The 15,621-nt window shown below is 36.6% G+C and overlaps 2 protein-coding genes across 4 annotated transcripts in view; one reads left to right on the top strand and one right to left on the bottom strand.

Annotated features, from left to right (window-relative positions):
- The window catches only part of RhoGAP1A (Rho GTPase activating protein at 1A), a 36,794-nt gene extending 21,201 nt beyond the window's left edge, over positions 1–15,593 (bottom strand). Inside the window, exons 1-7 of one of the 3 annotated variants that reach the window (XM_074100640.1) lie at positions 15,151–15,593; positions 12,023–12,278; positions 11,543–11,738; positions 11,178–11,334; positions 10,329–10,584; positions 4,328–4,481; positions 2,786–2,927 (exon numbers count right to left, since the gene is read on the bottom strand). In XM_074100640.1, coding sequence (XP_073956741.1) covers positions 2,786–2,927; positions 4,328–4,481; positions 10,329–10,584; positions 11,178–11,334; positions 11,543–11,738; positions 12,023–12,278; positions 15,151–15,435 — 1,446 coding nt within the window. In that variant the 5' untranslated portion in view covers positions 15,436–15,593. The remainder of the gene's footprint in view (positions 1–2,785; positions 2,928–4,327; positions 4,482–10,328; positions 10,585–11,177; positions 11,335–11,542; positions 11,739–12,022; positions 12,279–15,150) is intronic. The other 2 variants (XM_074100643.1, XM_074100642.1) reach the window with 2 other exon arrangements.
- Positions 370–2,048, top strand: LOC141437346 (uncharacterized). The gene is made up of 3 exons (XM_074100645.1): positions 370–482; positions 617–1,170; positions 1,498–2,048. Exons 1-3 carry the CDS (start codon positions 407–409, stop codon positions 1,501–1,503), a joined length of 636 nt encoding a protein of 211 aa, XP_073956746.1. The 5' UTR covers positions 370–406; the 3' UTR covers positions 1,504–2,048.
- Positions 15,594–15,621: the final 28 nt, after the last annotated feature.

Genomic DNA, 15,621 nt, shown 5'->3' with positions numbered 1-15,621 from the left:
ACGGACTGTGTAAAAATTAATACCTCATACTTGAGTTTAATAAGAATTAAGGAAACGAGGCAGGAGAATAGGAGGAGGCCACCTCCAATTGTGTACGGAAAATTTTACGATGAATAAATTATTTATTGCTGAATGAATTAATTCATGGAATGGAAACATTTGGAAAGTATTAATGAAATAAATAAATCACAAAATTATTTCAACGCTATTAATTTAAAAAGTTAATGCCTTCAAATGAAAAGGATTGTTGGAGAGGTCGTTTGTTCCTCATTAAGTAAACATTCCCGACAAAGCCTTATCTCGGCAGAGATACGGGCAACATACCAAGCACAGCGCCTATAAAGGAGGGCCAGGTCTATTCAAACATTTACTATCGCTCAGCAGGTCTCACTACTCATCTGTCGCCATGTTCGTATTTAAATGTTTTATCCCGTTTTTAATTCTGTGTTTCATAGAAGGATCTGTTTGTAAACCTACAACAAGTGAGTATCTTATTTTAACATGTAATCAAATTTAAATTACTTAATTGCCTTTGTTTTTGAGGTTTTAGTGGCAAACTTAAGAATCATGTAATGTAAGGGTAATCATGACTCATGACTAACATCATCGCTTGCAGACGAGCTAACACAGGGGCGCGGGATTGGTTCAACAATTTGGGGGTGGATCACGTATCCCTTCTCATGGTGGGGTTCGGCGTCAATCGAGGCCCCGCCAACGCCGGACGAACTCGTCAGCTCCTCGACTTACGGCCCCTACGACAACATTGAAATAGCGAAACATAATATGACGATATGGTGCAACGATCACACTTGTACAACAATGAAATGTGACAAGAACGCTTGTAAAAATACCACTTGTAACATTTACGACACGGATGTAAACGGACGATGTCGAGAGTACAACATTGGTTTGAAACCTGAGGAGCCTCTTGAACCGAAACCATCCGAAGTTGCGCCTACACCGTCCATTCAGGATAAAGTATCTGTAACTGTTGCGTCAACCAGTGCTCCCGAGGCGACATCCGCTGCGACAACAACCACACAAATCGCGACCAGTCCGGTAGAGCATCCATTGGAGCTAGAAGCAGTAATGTCGTCCACCGTCACGGAAAAAAATGAGGCATCCATCCCTCTAGCAGCCAAAATCGACAAGTCAAGCCCTCAGAATAAGGTAATTGAATACAAATCGAAAAATTATGCTTACAATTAAACCGCAATAACATCATCACAACATGAAACTTGATTAATAAAGTTTAGTAAGATAACTAACACAGCTTTTTGTAGCTCTTGGCTGAAATTGAATGGGTGATGTTGATGTATCACCAAACGCTCTGAGTAAAATATTATCATCACTGTTTTTGGGAAATATTTAAATGGTATTTGTATAAAATACCTACCTAAATATAATTTGTACTTAAACCGACGATTTGAAGTTGAACTACTAAAATAATTGAATACTACCAAGTAAAACATCTAACTTATTTCTCTTTTGTTTCAGATCTAACTTATACAGAAAGCCAAGAATTAAAAACGTCTCAAGTTCTCTTAGAAATTAAAGTTCTTTTAAGGGATTATGTACATTTTATGATGAAGCACTACGCAACAGCCCTCGCAAATAGATTGATAGCAATTCTTAACATTGATTCACAGTGTGTCGAAGGTACGTGCTATTACACTATGTGTGAAAATGATTACTGCAAAGTGCTGTACTGCCAGTATCATTTGATAACCGGCACCAAAACTTGCGCTACTCGCAAAACTATCGACATATTTAAGTTAACATTAAAACGAAGTAAATTACATAGTTCTAGTAATGCTAACTATGGTCAGGTAACTAGTGATAACACAGAGGACAATAATATTAAAATCTATAATAAAATTCTGAACTAAGTTAAGTACATTTACGCTCTCATTAAACTAAGTTAACGAACAGTAGCAAAGGCATAAAAGTGTACAAGTACTTATTCTTATCTTAGGTGTTTTAGATAAGAGCACATTTTAGTGTTATGAAAACTTGTATCAGAGTAACTTATAACTTAAACATCTTGTTTCACATAAAGTGACTGTGGGTAAATAAAAAGTGTATCATTTTAATTCGTAATATGATTCCTTTAGTTAAGTCGTATAAGTACAGTCGCTAACACCAGCAATATGATTATAATGCGGTTTACAAAATGGTCAGTTATAGTTTGTTTACCATTGAAACAAATCGTTTTGTATCTATGATAAGAGACTTTGTAGGAACAAATGTAATGTATGTAAACTTTCAAACCAGAACCCTTATTGTCTAACGCACTCGGAAACAATCGCTTTCAACACTTCTTTCTGTCACACGTAGAATGGCGGCAGAAAGAGATAGTGAATGCGATCGCCAGCGCTCGGTCGTTTGACAATACGGCCATAGAACTTTAATCTAAGGGAATTTAGGCACCTTTGGTAGATGTCGCTACTAAGTAACATATGACGCTTAATTAATTACCAAAAACAAAATACACACATATGCTGATAATAACCACGTTAGAGCCATTGTCATAGCATTTCGCATTTGTTTTTTTAAACAATATTTTTAAACTAACGTCATATACATAAATGCAAATGTTTCAACGATTTTAGATGTCACAACGAATATATAAAAATAATTTGTAACTGCAAAATATGGCTCAGTTTCACCGAGGCTTGTTCCGCTTTTAACTACCTATTAGTGCACAGGTTTCCGTAAAGCAGTAAGTAGTCACTCTATTTTCGATCCATGATGGTCAAACCCTCATTTTGTTCCATACACTAACCTGATGCTGTAGTTTCCTCAAGGCAGGCGGTGTGGCACTAGCCTCTGTATCGGATGAAATAGTCCTCAGGAACAGAGGCGTGTCACTCGAGTCAGCTAGCTCTGGATTGGCTTCATTTGGCTCTACGCCTTCGCCTGCTTGCCTGTGTTACAATATTTTGGGATATTGAATGAATGAATGTAAAATGACACTGGTCGATTTTGTGAACAGTAAAATCGAAACTTTGTCTTAATCTATCAACAAGGATTCTTGCATAAAACAACGATAATGTTTAGGGTTTGAATTCGGGCGAACTCCAAACCAGTTATTTCAGTAATTTTAGTGAGCTGTTGAACATGCATATGATTGAAACTGTTAAGTTTTGAAGCAGGCATCACTAATCTTCCAAATTTATCACTCAATGTACACAACGTGATAGTGACTTACGTGCATTTGCATAAAGAGCAATGTCGCCCCATGTAAAAAATAGCACTTGGGTGACGGGTTTTGATTCGACGTGGCCTTAAGAAGGCTAAATAACTGAAAAAAGGTTTTCTTCTTTGTTTCATATTCTTGTCCAAACGTAAGAATAAAAAACTGTTGTAAACATCACTGTTTGATGGGCTGATCGACCTAGCCCGCAAAGGTGGCTTAGTTAAACTGCAAATCGTATCATAAATGCCTTTATTGGTCTCGACATCCAGTCGTTTGTGTGTGATTGTTTGTTATTCCCTAGATGAGGAATCTCAATCTATTGTTTAAGTCTAGTATCTAATACTAGGATAATATTATAAGAGTTTTTTTTATATTTATTGTTTGATTAGCCTTAGGACCAAGACACGTCGAATCTTTCAAAGGGTTATTGTTGATGTATGATTTACTGTGGTGGTGGTTCGTTGACTTTGCTATAGGTAGTCACAGACACATGTCTGCATGTGTATAAATTAAGTAGGTACTATAGTTAATTTTGATACACTAAAAGTATCAAAACACTATAGTTCAGCAACTGTTCAGTCAACCAATTTGATTCCTAGACCACCACAGCATTGTGACATGTTACATCATCCAATAAGCATTGCTATAGACAAACCAACATTATTTACTATGGCAAGGTTCTATACTGGCCTAGGAATCAAATTGGTTGACTATACATATCCACAAATTACCAACCACTGGAATTTTTTTAAGCACTTTATAACATTCATTGTGTACTGGCTGTATACCCAATTTTAGTCTTGGCCTGGCCAACTAACTAGGTTTTCAGCTTGGCAAATGCCTTAGTACCGATGCTGATATAAATAATTACGATCGTATCGTTTTACCTACATCATAATTTTCAAAATAAAACATTCCCAATTTTCACAAAAACATTACAGATATCAAATGTAACTTAAATTATAATAAGTACAGAACATATTTTGATAAAATTTATAGAGGACCATCTCTGCCATTACTCTAGCGATTCACAAAAACCCAAGGTATCAACAGACATAATGTACATACAAAAAAAAACAATCAAACAAAAAATCTATTTGTTGGGCGTCCTGAAAAGCTCCAGCTTACTGTATGAAATAATGTATGTTGACGTAATTGGGCGCGGCGGCGAGCGGCGGCGAGTCGGGCGCGCGCGGCGCGGTGGCGGCGGGCTGCGCGGGCGCCGCCAGGGCCAGCGTGCTCGCGCCGCTCGACGCGTCGTCCGCGCTCGACCCTGTGCCACCTGATTACAAATATTTATGGCTTACTAGCTTTTACCCGCGGCTTCGCACGCGTAAACTATTCGGTCTGGTAGTTGCAATTGAAATTTTCGGGATTTTACTAAATTCCTCTGGAAATTTCCAAAATTTATATCGTGGTCTTCATTGAGGTTGTGTTGTGAATAACTATACAAAATTCAAGACTCTAAACGCAGTGCTAAAATTTCAAAAATTTTCCCTATCCAAATTCAAATTCATATCATTTATTCAGTAAGTAGGCCGCAATGGGCACTTATACACGTAATTTTTTTAAATACCAGCACTTTCGGAAAGACCGTCATTGCCAAGAAGAATGCGCCGCAAGAAGCTTGGCAGAAAGTCATTTTTTCAAAATAAAATAAGTACAAATAAAATACTTAAAACTACAGTAAGTATACAATTAAAGAAAAAAATACAAAATAATAATAACAATAATACACGGATGTATGGGGTCCCTTAGTTACAAAACTATCCCGTAGAAATATCGGCATAAAAAGTAGCGTACCTATGTGTTATTCCAGACGTCCGGCTACCTACATACCAAATTTCATGCCTCTAAGCCCAGCGGTTGTTATTTCGAGATTTTATCCCTATCCCGTGGGAATATCGGAATAAAAAGTCACTTAAGTGTTATTCCAGATGTCCAGTTACCTACATACCAAATTTCATGACTCTAAGCCCAGCGGTTATTATTTCGAGATTTTATCCCTATCCCGTGGGAATATCGGAATAAATAGTAACCTATGTGTTATTCCAGAGGTCCAGCTACCTACATACCAAATTTCATGGCTCTAAGCCCAGCGATTGTTATTTCGAGATTTTATCCCTATCCCGTGGGAATATCGGAATAAAAAGTAGCCTATGTGTTATTCCAGAGGTCCAGCTACCTACATACCAAATTTCATGGCTCTAAGCCCAGTGGTTGTTATTTCGAGATTTTATCCCTAGTTATCCCGTGGGAATATCGGGTCAAAAAGTCACTTAAGTGTTATTCCAGATGTCCAGTTACCTACATACCAAATTTCATGACTAAGCCCAGCGGTTATTATTTCGAGATTTTATCTCTATCCCGTGGGAATATCGGGATAAAAAGTATCCTATGTGTTATTTCAGAGGTCCAGCTACCTGCATACCAAATTTCATGGCTCCGTTGGTGGCCGATCGTAAAATCCGCCAGATCACGAAATTCCTAGGCATATGATGAAATGGCGCCATTTCATGATATGCCTAAAAGTTGGCCAGTCATATCACGATGTGCCTGAGAAACAATACGGCAGATCGATTAGAGCAACGCATTCGTCGATATTCCTAGCTTTATACCGGACACATCGTGATATGCCGAAAAAAAGAAAAATTTAGGTACGACGAGTGAAGCGAGGAGTTGGTTAGTATGAAATTGTGACCACAAAGCACGAGCCGAGCGGGCGAAGAGAGCGTGCCTCGGCAGCAACCGGCGAAGTGCCAGAACCGATATGGCGGCGTTTCATGATATGCCAAGGAATATAATTTAGCCGTGTCACCACTCGAACCGTTGAACCTTTACAACAAATCAATTCACACCTGATTCATCGAAATCAGACAGAGTAGTCTAGCTGGAACATACGTAAATACAAACATACACACGTCACACACATACTCTGCCAAAATTAAAACAACCAAAAGTGAGCAGTCCTGCTACCTTTTGGCTTTTCCGAAATTGGGTGAAAAAGTAAAAACCGGCCAATGCAACAGGACCATTCTAAACACCGGCCGCGAATAGGTTTTACTGATAAACAGGTACTTCAGACAGATCTATACTATCGAAGGTTAACTGGAAAATATTTATTTTACGTATAAGCTCGCCCCTTATTCATACTAAATATCTTACTAAATATTATCCTACTAATATTATAAATGTGAAAGTTTGTGAGTGAGTGAGTGATAGGGATAAAATCTCTAAATAACAACCGCTGGGCTTAGAGTCATGAAATTTGGTATGTAGGTAGCTGAACGTGTGGAATACACATAAGCTACTATTTATCCCGATCTTCCCACGGGATAGCGATAAAATTTCGAACTAATAACCGCTGGGTTTAGACTAATGAAATTTGATATGTAGATAGCTGGACATCGGTATTAAACCATAGGATACTTTTTATCCCGATATTCCCACGGGATAGGGATAAAATCTCTAAATAACAACCGCTGGGCTTAGTCATTAAATTTGGTATGTAGGTAGCTGGACGTCTGGAATGGAATAACACATAGGCTACTTTCTATCCTGATGTTCCCACGGGATAGGGATAAAATAATAACCGCTGGGCTTAGAGTCATGAAATTTGGCATGGGTGTTTTAATTTAACGTCAATGAAAACCACGATGTAATTTTAGGGAACTCCCACAAGAATTTAATAAAATCCCGGAATTTCAATTCAACTGCTGTAATGATTTACGGGTGCGAAGCCGCGGGTAAACGCTAGTAATATTATAAATGCGAAAGTTTGTGTGAGTGAGTGAGTGAGTATGTTTGTTACTCCTTCACGCTGAAACGGCTGGACGGATTTCGATGAAATTTGGTATGTAGATAGCTGGATATCTGGAATAAAACATAGGCTACTTTTTATTCCGATATTCCCATGGGATAGGGACAAAATCTCAAAACAACAACCGCTGGGCTTAGAGTCATGAAATTTGACAGGATTGTTTTTTTTTTATGTAACATCAATGAAAACCACGATTTAATTTTCGGGAATTCCCACGGGAATTACAGAAAATCCCTAAATTTCAAATCAGCTGCTGGATCTAATGATTTTCGTGTGCGAAGCCGCGGGTAAACACTAGTACTTAATAAGTAATGGTTTAAGTACTTGGAAAACATTTGATAGTAGCACAGTGTTAAAGTGCTGGTGGAGGCCTATGTATGTCCAACAGTGGATGTCCTATGGCTGATATGATGATTATGAAAGTGTTAAAATAAAATAGACGTGAATGATTTTTATAATAGCTCAATGTATTCTCTATACGTTATGCCAATCCAATTTATTAAAAGTGTAAACAAACCGATTTCATCAAAATTCTTGTATAAACACTCACTGGATCGAATCAACACACACAAACATCACGCCTTTATTCCCAAAATGGGGTAGGACGAGCACACGAAACTTTACCGCTTCGGAGCCACTTTTAGCAATTTTTGGTCGTAAGGAGGTTAGGTGGATCGAATCAATACACACATTTATTTATAACTAGCTTTTACCCGCGGCTTCGCACGCGTAAACTATTCGGTGTGGTAGCTGCAATTGAAATTTTCGGGATTTTACAAAATTCCCCTGGAAATTTCCAATATTTATATCGTGGTCTTGGTATTGAGGTTGTGTTGTGAATAACTGTACAAAATTCAAGACTCTAAACCCAGTGCTGAAGTTTCAAAATTTTTCCCTATCCAAATTCAAATGCAAAATTCAAATTCAAATCATTTACTCAGTAAATAGGCCGCAATGGGCACTTTTACACGTCATTTTTTATACTACCAGCGCTTTCGGAAAGACCATCATTGCCAAGAAGATTGCGCCGCAAGAAACTTGGCAGAAAGTCATTTTTTCAAAATAAAATAATTACAAATAAAATACTTAAAAACTACAGTATACCTGAGCACTACCTGTCATCTTGCGTATGAATGTTATAGTTAGCTTATTTATGTGTTGTTATGGTATCTATCTACATATATTTATATATTTATCTGTTTAGATTTGTTGTGTATGTGTATTGTATGTGTTAGTTTTATGTATTCTTGATACAACTCTAATCTACTGTAAATTGCACCACCAGCTAAAATGTATTCCTTATTTCTGTCCATTGTAAAGGTTGCCTGGAAGAGATCGCTCTGAAGCGCTAAGGCCGCCTATTGCTTACCTTAGAAAATCTCTATGTATATACTTGTGTTTTCTGTACTGTTTACTGTATTGGTGTGCAATAAAGAGTTATTGTATTGTATTTTATACAATTAAAATTAAAAAAATATACGAAATAATAATAATAATAATACAGGGATGTATGTGGTCCCTTAGTTACAAAACTATACCGTGGGAATATCGGGACAAAAAGTAGCGTACTTATGTGTTATTCCAGACATACGGCTACCTACATCCAAATTTCATGCCTCTAAGCCTAGCGGTTGTTATTTCGACATTTTATTCCTAGGTATCCCGTGGTAATATCGGGTCAAAAAGTCGCTTATGTGTTATTCCAGACGTCTAGCTACCTACATACTAAATTTCATGACTCTAAGCCCAGTGGTTATTATTTCAAGATTTTATCCCTATCCCGTGGGAGTATCGAGGTAAAAAATAGCCTATGTGTTATTCCAGAGGTCCAGCTACCTACATACCAAAATTCATGGCTCTAAACCCAGTGGTTGTTATTTCGAGATTTTATCCCTGGGTATCCCGTGGGAATATCGAGTCAAAAAGTCCCTTACGTGTTATTCCAGACGTCCAGTTGCCTACATACTAAATTTCATGACTTTAAGCCCAGCGGTTATTATTTCAAGATTAAATCCCTATCCCGGGGGAATATCGGGATAAAAAGTAGCCTTTGTGTTATTCCAGAGGTCCAGCTACCTACATACTAAATTTCATGGCTCTAAGCCCTGCGGTTGTTATTTCAAGATTTTATCCCTAGGTATTCCGTGGGAATATCGGGTCAAAAAGTCACCTATCTGTTATTCCAAACGTCCAACTACCTACATATCAAATTTCATGACTCTAAGCCCAGAGGTTGTTATTTCGAGATTTTATCCCTATCCCGTGAGAATACCGGGATAAAAAGTATCCTATGTTTTAATCCAGGTTATAAACTAACTTTTCGCCAAATTTCATCCAAATCCGTCCAGCCGTTTCAGCGTGAAAAAGTAACAAACATACTCACTCACTCACTCACTCACTCACATACTCACTCACTCACAAACTTTCACATTTATAATATTAGTAGGATTCGTGTCTTTTAACTAGATATCTAATCACTTTTTTCAACAAAATTCACTTGACTTAAATATTCATTTTTAATTTGAAAAATCTTCGACAAAATCTGACGTTTTTTTTTTTTAATGGCAATATACAAGTTCGGTTAGAACAGACGATTGTGCCAATTACAAAGTGAGGAAACGAAGCGGAATTTAATAAAAAATATTACGGAATTTTGAATTTGGATAGGGAAGGAGGTGGCATAATTATATTTTAATATCATTAGAAAGAATAAAGGTCGCAATGGAGGAATAGATACATGGATAATTTGATGAAAGAAGGCAGAGAACGGATGTTGGTAATGGAATACTTTGTGATATAATACTATTGTACAAAGTAACACGGTCATAAAGTGGGCAAGATAAAATCAAGTGATTCAGATCACCTAAAATCTGACGTTATTTCTTGATTCAAACATGTGTATAATCTGTAGTAGCGTAGAGATGGTGTATAATTTGACATTTTAAAAATCGATTAATGCGTGGATGAATAAGCGATTTTTATTTACTTTCCTTTAAAATAAAATAAAAATAGTTACTGCTTTTATAATTGAATAAACAGTCTTTGGAATGAAATCAAGTATTGTAAATAGTAAAATAGACAAAAATACTTTGATCTATTCAATTAATAAATTAATCGATTCACTAAACAGATTAATTATTTTGCAATAGGTTCTAGGTTTTCATTTCACATCATTGGATGTCAGTGGTCGGAAAAATGGCGTTTTTGTTTACACTTTTTTTCATTTCATAAATTGGATCGAAATACAATATAACGCCCACTCAATACAGAAAGCACAGAAACAGTATTGATATTTTAAACAATACATACCAGCCTGTATATAAACGTATTCCCCGTCATTGATATCGACGGGTACTTGGTCGTAGTAAGGCTCGTCCTCTGCCGCGCCGGCGGGGATGCTCTCGAGGGAGGCCGGCGCTGACTTGTCGGCCTCGGGGGCCTCGGGGGCTTCAGGCGCGTCCGGCGTCGTCGATGTCACTTCTTCGTCAATAGAGAGTGGAGTCGCCGCGCCGCCTGAACGCTTGCGCTCCGATGATAAAGAGTTTATAGATTCGTAGCTTTTTACCTGTGAGAAAATAATGAATTACACATCTACGGCGGTAAAGTGTAGGTATTTAAAATGCGATAAACATGCGATCTGAGGTTTGTTTTTTCGTAGTGGTGCGTGCCTATAGAATAGTTGTTCACTGCGTAAATATCTAATTACTAAGCTGACCATATTTGGAAGTCTTTGACATCACAGGATGCGGTTAAATATAGTTAACTGTTGACGTCATGCTAAACTGCGCAATACAATATCAAAGATTGGATCCAACTTTCAAAATCAAATATTTTAATCAATTGAAATCAACAATTCAAGATATATTTTGATATGATATATAATCAAGAGAAAAATCATAAAAAGGTTGAATTAATCTCGCCACTATTATAACAACATTAAAATTTTATTATTTTAGGTAGTTGAAACTATATTTAACAAATAATCAGACGCTTAGGTGTGTAAAACATTAAGAACAAAACTCGAATTTATATCTATGCACCAGGTGGAGCTTATTTTTTAGCAAGCTGTTGCAGATTCTTGATTAGAAGCTTGTATCAATATTTCCCTACATCTCCTAAAATGTGCATTATCTCAATACAGCGCCTTTTCCAACCTACCCTTTCGCTAATCGACGGCGTGGATGCTCTGCTGCCAATGGACTCGCGTGACTCCGCGCCGCGGAGTCTCCGCCCCAACGAGGAAGGCGGACTGTCTTCGGGCACTCCCGATTCCGGCAGCGAAGCGCCGCGCTTACTAAACATTTTCGGTGGGGGTCTGTTTACAAAACAAAACACGTTAAACTACACCTTACAACCACTAACAAGCTGAATCATAGCTATTCGTTAAACAAATTCAGCGTAAATAGCTATTTGAGTGATGAACCGCATGACGCGCTTATTCCCTGAAATTAATACCATCATTTCTAAATAACCTACAATGGATATTATTAATTTCTGACAAATACAGAATCCTTGCATCTTACTTTGGTGGGACCTTTTTCTTGGCAGCAGCAGTGGGATCGACGGGACTGCCGTCTGAAGATGGTGATGATTCTTGCACTTTCTTGGACGCATTTTCAGCTGCCTTGAGACCATTGACTTCGATGACAGTTACAAAATCACCCGTTTGTGACGCTGGACGGTTTTTAGCTTGAGTTGGACTGGTTTGTTCTACTGCTACTACAAAAAGGAAAAAGAGGAGAATGATTACTTGATTTATTTAGAGTTATCAGATCGATAGGCAGAATCTAGTGACCGGTGTCGGTAGCTTCAAGTGCCTGTAGATTAGGCCAACGTGCAGTAGCAACAACAAGTGGCTATTACTCCCACAACTCTTGACTAAAATGCTCAGTTTGTTTATTCAAATGTGCCAATAACTCCGCCTCCAAATTGAGCATTATAAAACAGGGGCACCATGTGGCAGCCCTCAGTTAAGGTATAATAATAAAGGGTTAATAACATACCATTAGTATCCTGAATATTTTCAGTTCGCTGCACTACTTCGCTGTTGCATCTTCTCCTAGCTGCCTCAGCTACTAAATTAGAAGAGAGCTCATTGATACACTGGTTAACAGAGCTCCTCTCTGCAAGCACTGGCTTGCTCGGCTTACTTCTCAGCTGCACTTCTTCACAATCCCCACCCTCAGGGGATGAGTCATCACTCTTGCTACTTGTTACACTAGCTACACTCTTCTTTGACAAGGAGTCAGTGTTGGGAACCTAAACAAAACAAAAACATAAATATTTCTTAAACTTACAAACACAAGTCTTTCTTAGAACAGACACAGACATAAAAGGAGGATTATGTTTTGCTGCAATTGACTGTACAATTTATTTGATACTGATAATTTTGAACCCTACATCTTTCATTACCTAAATTAGACTAGATACCATTTTTTTATTTATTTATTTAGAAAGTACATCCACATCATGTATATTACAATTTGAGCCATATTATAAACTATTTAAAGGTACTTTATTCCGATATACATGACAATTACGGAGCACATGTCATTGACCATAAATGCGAGATGTCCATTAAAATGTTAAAAATTTGGTACTTAAAATAAAATTAAATACCATGAAATATTAGACAACTTATTTTCTGTCAAGCTCATATCTAGCTACTTTAGAGAAGCCATAGTACATAAACAGGTATGTAGGTAGGTAAAGGAATTTAATTGCTGAATGGCTATTCATATTCAGCAAGAAAGTATTTTTGAAGAATGAGTAATTGCTGCTTTGCACATATTCATGACTATAAATAAATTTCCAGAGTTTAATTTAGTATAATTCCATTTTTATAACACTCTCATAGTCCTTCTTATAACATTTTTATTATTTTGATTCAACAGTTGGCTTACATTATTATGCATAACAAAAATTCTACTATGGCAAAATTACTAAGTATTTACAAGGGACAGAAAGAGGTAAATGCTTTTCGTACATTTACCTTGAGCCTGTGATGTAACCATAATTTCCATAACTAGATAACTGGTAAGTTAATCACTTAATAAAATTGAGTGGGTAGTTAATACCATTGATGTAATGGGTTGGCAAAATTTCAGATACACGCACAATTTAGGTGGGTCATCCATTAGGGGCCATTAAACTAATTAAAAATGATAACATGCTTTGTTAATTGTGCTATTATTTAAACAAGTTAACCCTCATCACAATATTTATTCAAGTATGGTTTGAGTCAGAAAGTATTTATAGAAGTTTATTCAATGTATCTACACTGTATACAATGTTCATGCAAATTAAGAGGGTAAAAGCCCACTCACCCATGTCGAGCATGCTTTATTGAAAAATGTTTATTCCTGTCTAGTAAGAGTTAACAGCCACTTCTTGTATAGGGTTTTATACTTCAAAACGAATTTTTCAGTGACTGTCGAAAATAATATCCCTACTTCAATGATATCAAGAATTATAGTTGACTTTGTTGTTGACTACCATTCATTTAAATTAAAACTATTAAGCATAATTCATACTTTTTAGGTCAATGATGACTCGAGGGACAAATGCTAAAATCTTAGGCCAAATATTATTTTAAGCTACTTTTCTTCTTTGCAAAATACATCAACTGAACAGACATGAACAACCATTAATAGATTTTTCCGATCGTTTTAGGAGATGCCGGGAAATGTTGATATTAGTTTTCGCTACAAAGCAGGAAAAAACTGCTACTAATTATGAGCATCGAGCCTAGTGATATGTGGTCATAGTCAAAATGTTGCACCTGCAATAATGGAATTGCCCAATTGTAAATCTAAGTGTGTAATAATGTGTAGAGATTGATGTAATAATTTAACATTTTATATTACTGTGACATTAGTTTAAATGTTATTTTTATAACACAATTTTTTCCAGAAATAAACTTTGCAGGATAGCTTTATGAAATAATTCTAAATAAGAATGTAGTTTATAGTTATTGTCTTAGATCACTTAATGTCAACATTATAAAATTAATCTGAATTATATTAAAGATCATAAGATACTGTTTGAACTGTACTCTGTTAACTTGATACCCAGTTACTATTAATAATAATAATACAATTTCAAGTAAAATTACACATATCAGGTTTAAACCTGACCACATTCCGATATTAAAACCAAACAAATTTTATTAAAAACTGGCTCATTATGTAACATCATTAAGCATCAAACATCATTCTCATCATCATCATCATCATCGTCATCATCATATCAGCCATAGAACACCCACCATTGGTCAACATAAACCATTAAAAATTTATCTCCAAATAAATAAAAAGAAGAGCAAGTAGACAATGGCCCAAGCCCTCTCATTCTGAGAGGAGGCCTGTGCCCAGTAGTGGGACATTCATAGGCTGGGATGATGATGAGACAAGATTTCACATCAAATATATTTATAAACATTCCAGAAACAAAACAGTAGATAGCCTTAACAGAGGTGCCAAGTAAACCTACTTAATAGTCCAAGTGTGAAGTAACTGAGATAACTGTTATTGCATGCTTCATGAATCAATGAATTGTTAAAGATCAATATTTATCTATTAACAGTAAGCAGAGGCAGCAGAATTGAATGAATATGGATTTTATGAACAATTGTTATGGTTCCATGTGCAATCACAGGAAACTATTATGATGAAAGAAACTGATTAGCATTTCCTATTGTGGACATGAGGTATCCTTAATTTAACAAAATTGTAGCATCATCAAGCATGATTTTAAACAAATTGTATTATATTTAGCTTTGATTTTTCTCCACCAAATTTATAGGAACATCCAAATCAAAAAAATAATTAATGTGTTTGAATATTAAAAAAGAAACTCATTATTATGGTATCTATAATGTAACTCAAATAAGTGAAGCAATAACAATTACAATAACTGCAGACACAATTTTGATGCAATATAACCTATCCTTGCTATGGAATTGATATGACACAATAATCTAAGATAAGGATAAATAGGTGTGTTGTTGTAAAAGCACAGGCGACTACAAAGGCTCTTTGGCTGCCACTAACAGGCCTGCACAGACGCCTTTTATCTTTACATGATCATCTAATGTATTAGTTACTCAACAATGATTAGCATATAGGGTTACCTGTTTGCTATCAGTCGCGTTATCATCAGGTTCGCTCACGTCAGCCCCCAGGGGCGGCGCCCCTCTGCTCCCCTGAGAGGTGGCTTTATGCTTCTCCACATCAGACAACAAAGTCTCCAGGTACTCCACATAGAATTCCTCCTTCTCTAACTCCTCTCTAAGAATCGCAACTTTCTGTTTGTGTTTAGCCAAATTGGCCCTGACATCTTCCTCCCAAGCGGCTGGCAAAGCACTCTCTGGAAAACGTTGCACCCACACACGCTGAAAATCCCCGAAGACACTCATCTCTCACAAAACGATTTCATGACAATTTTATGTTACAAATTACACGGTAAAAATTATAGCAGAGTGGTTTTCTGAGTAGAAAATTATCACAATTATGATTCTGTCACATCGTCTTCATTTAATTACTAATTTAGCTCTTTCTAGTCTATGCCTTTCTGGGTGTCAAAACATTCATCATTAAAGTCT

The sequence above is a fragment of the Choristoneura fumiferana genome, chromosome 17, assembly GCF_025370935.1.
Source record: "Choristoneura fumiferana chromosome 17, NRCan_CFum_1, whole genome shotgun sequence".
Lineage (NCBI taxonomy): Eukaryota > Metazoa > Arthropoda > Insecta > Lepidoptera > Tortricidae > Choristoneura > Choristoneura fumiferana.
Note: the sequence above shows the minus strand (reverse complement) of the source record. Positions and strands in the feature narration are given on the sequence as shown.

What these genes read in the sequence shown, in the direction of transcription:
- LOC141437346 (XM_074100645.1), top strand. Translation starts at nt 407, where the DNA reads ATGTTCGTATTTAAATGTTTTATCCCGTTTTTAATTCTGTGTTTCATA. An exon ending in TGTTTGTAAACCTACAACAA is followed by an intron (nt 483 to 616) that starts GTGAGTATCTTA and finishes CATCGCTTGCAG; the next exon opens with ACGAGCTAACACAGGGGCGC.